Here is a 1,282-nt window from a genome sequence, read left to right as displayed (position 1 = left end):
GTTGATAAACCCAGACATGCACAGACCGGCATCAGTGCCCCCAACATGCAGAAGTGTGCGAGGGCCTGTTCATCACCGCTTGTAGCTTAAATTAGAACTGTGTTTTGAATATAACATGTTTTTTTTTATTCCCACTGTGTGTAGATATGGCTGCTGCAAAATATCTTCAGTCTGAAGATCAGTTTCTGTGCTCCATCTGTCTGGATGTGTTCACTGATCCTGTCACCACACCATGTGGTCACAACTTCTGCAAGAACTGCATCACTGAACACTGGAATACTAATGACCAGTACCTGTGTCCCCTGTGTATGGAGCGTTTTACCAGAAGACCTGATTTGAAGGTCAACACCTTTATCTCTGAGATGGTCTCTCAGTTCAGACAGTCAGCTCAACAGAAAGCCAGCAGCAGCAGCTCAGAGCAACAAGTGTCCAAACCAGGAGAAGTTCCCTGTGACGTCTGCACTGGAACCAAACTGAAGGCCCTGAAGTCCTGCCTGGTGTGTCTGGTCTCCTACTGTGAGACTCACCTGGAGCCTCATCTGACCATGTCAGGTCTGAAAAGACATCAGCTGATCGACCCTGTGGAGAACCTGGAAGGCAGGATGTGTACGGAGCACGATAAACCTCTGGAGCTGTTCTGTAGGACCGACCAGACATGTGTCTGCATGCTCTGCACTGTTTTAGATCACAAAAAGCATGATGTTGTTCCTCTGAAAGAAGAATATGAAGGAAAGAAGGCAGAGCTGGGGAAGACAGAGGCTGAAATTCAGCAGATGATCCAGAAGAGACAACTGAAGATTCAGGAGATCAAACAGTCAGTGGAGCTCAGTGAGGAAGCTGCAGACAGAGAGATAGCAGAAGGTGTTCAGGTCTTCACTTCTCTGAAGGAGTCTGTTGAGAGAGGCCTGAATGAGCTCATCAACACCATCAAAGAGAAGCAGAAAACAAGAGAAAAACAGGCCGAAGCTTTCATCACAGAGCTGGAACAGGAAATCTCTGAGCTGATGAAGAGAAGCACTGAGGTGGAGCAGATGTTACACTCTGAAGACCACCTCCATCTTCTCCAGAGGGTCCAGTCCTTAAACATCCAACCACCCCCACCCACCAAGGACTGGACAGAGGTCAGCGTCTGTCCATCATCATATGAGGGGACTGTGGTGAAAGCTGTGGTTCAGCTGGAGGAGACACTCAGTAAAGAGATGAAGAAGCTGCTCGCTGAGTCTGAGCTGAAGAGGGTCCAGCAGTATGCAGTGGATGTGACTCTTGATCCTGATACAGCACA

The 1,282-nt window shown here is 48.4% G+C and overlaps 1 protein-coding gene across 2 annotated transcripts in view; it reads left to right on the top strand.

The window, feature by feature from the left end:
• Positions 1-138: 138 nt before the first annotated feature.
• Positions 139-1,282, top strand: part of LOC116678149 (E3 ubiquitin-protein ligase TRIM21-like) — an 18,822-nt gene continuing 17,678 nt past the window's right edge. The window contains exons 1-2 of one of the 2 annotated variants that reach the window (XM_032508202.1): positions 139-479; positions 738-1,282. The exon at positions 738-1,282 is cut by the window's right edge and continues 524 nt beyond it. In XM_032508202.1, the coding sequence (XP_032364093.1) occupies positions 147-479; positions 738-1,282 (878 nt within the window). In that variant the 5' untranslated portion in view covers positions 139-146. Of the gene's footprint in view, positions 565-737 lie in introns of both variants that reach the window. The other variant, XM_032508200.1, reaches the window with a different exon arrangement.

Source organism: Etheostoma spectabile, unplaced genomic scaffold (assembly GCF_008692095.1).
Source record: "Etheostoma spectabile isolate EspeVRDwgs_2016 unplaced genomic scaffold, UIUC_Espe_1.0 scaffold00006520, whole genome shotgun sequence".
Lineage (NCBI taxonomy): Eukaryota > Metazoa > Chordata > Actinopteri > Perciformes > Percidae > Etheostoma > Etheostoma spectabile.
This window is presented reverse-complemented; position numbering and strand designations above follow the sequence as displayed.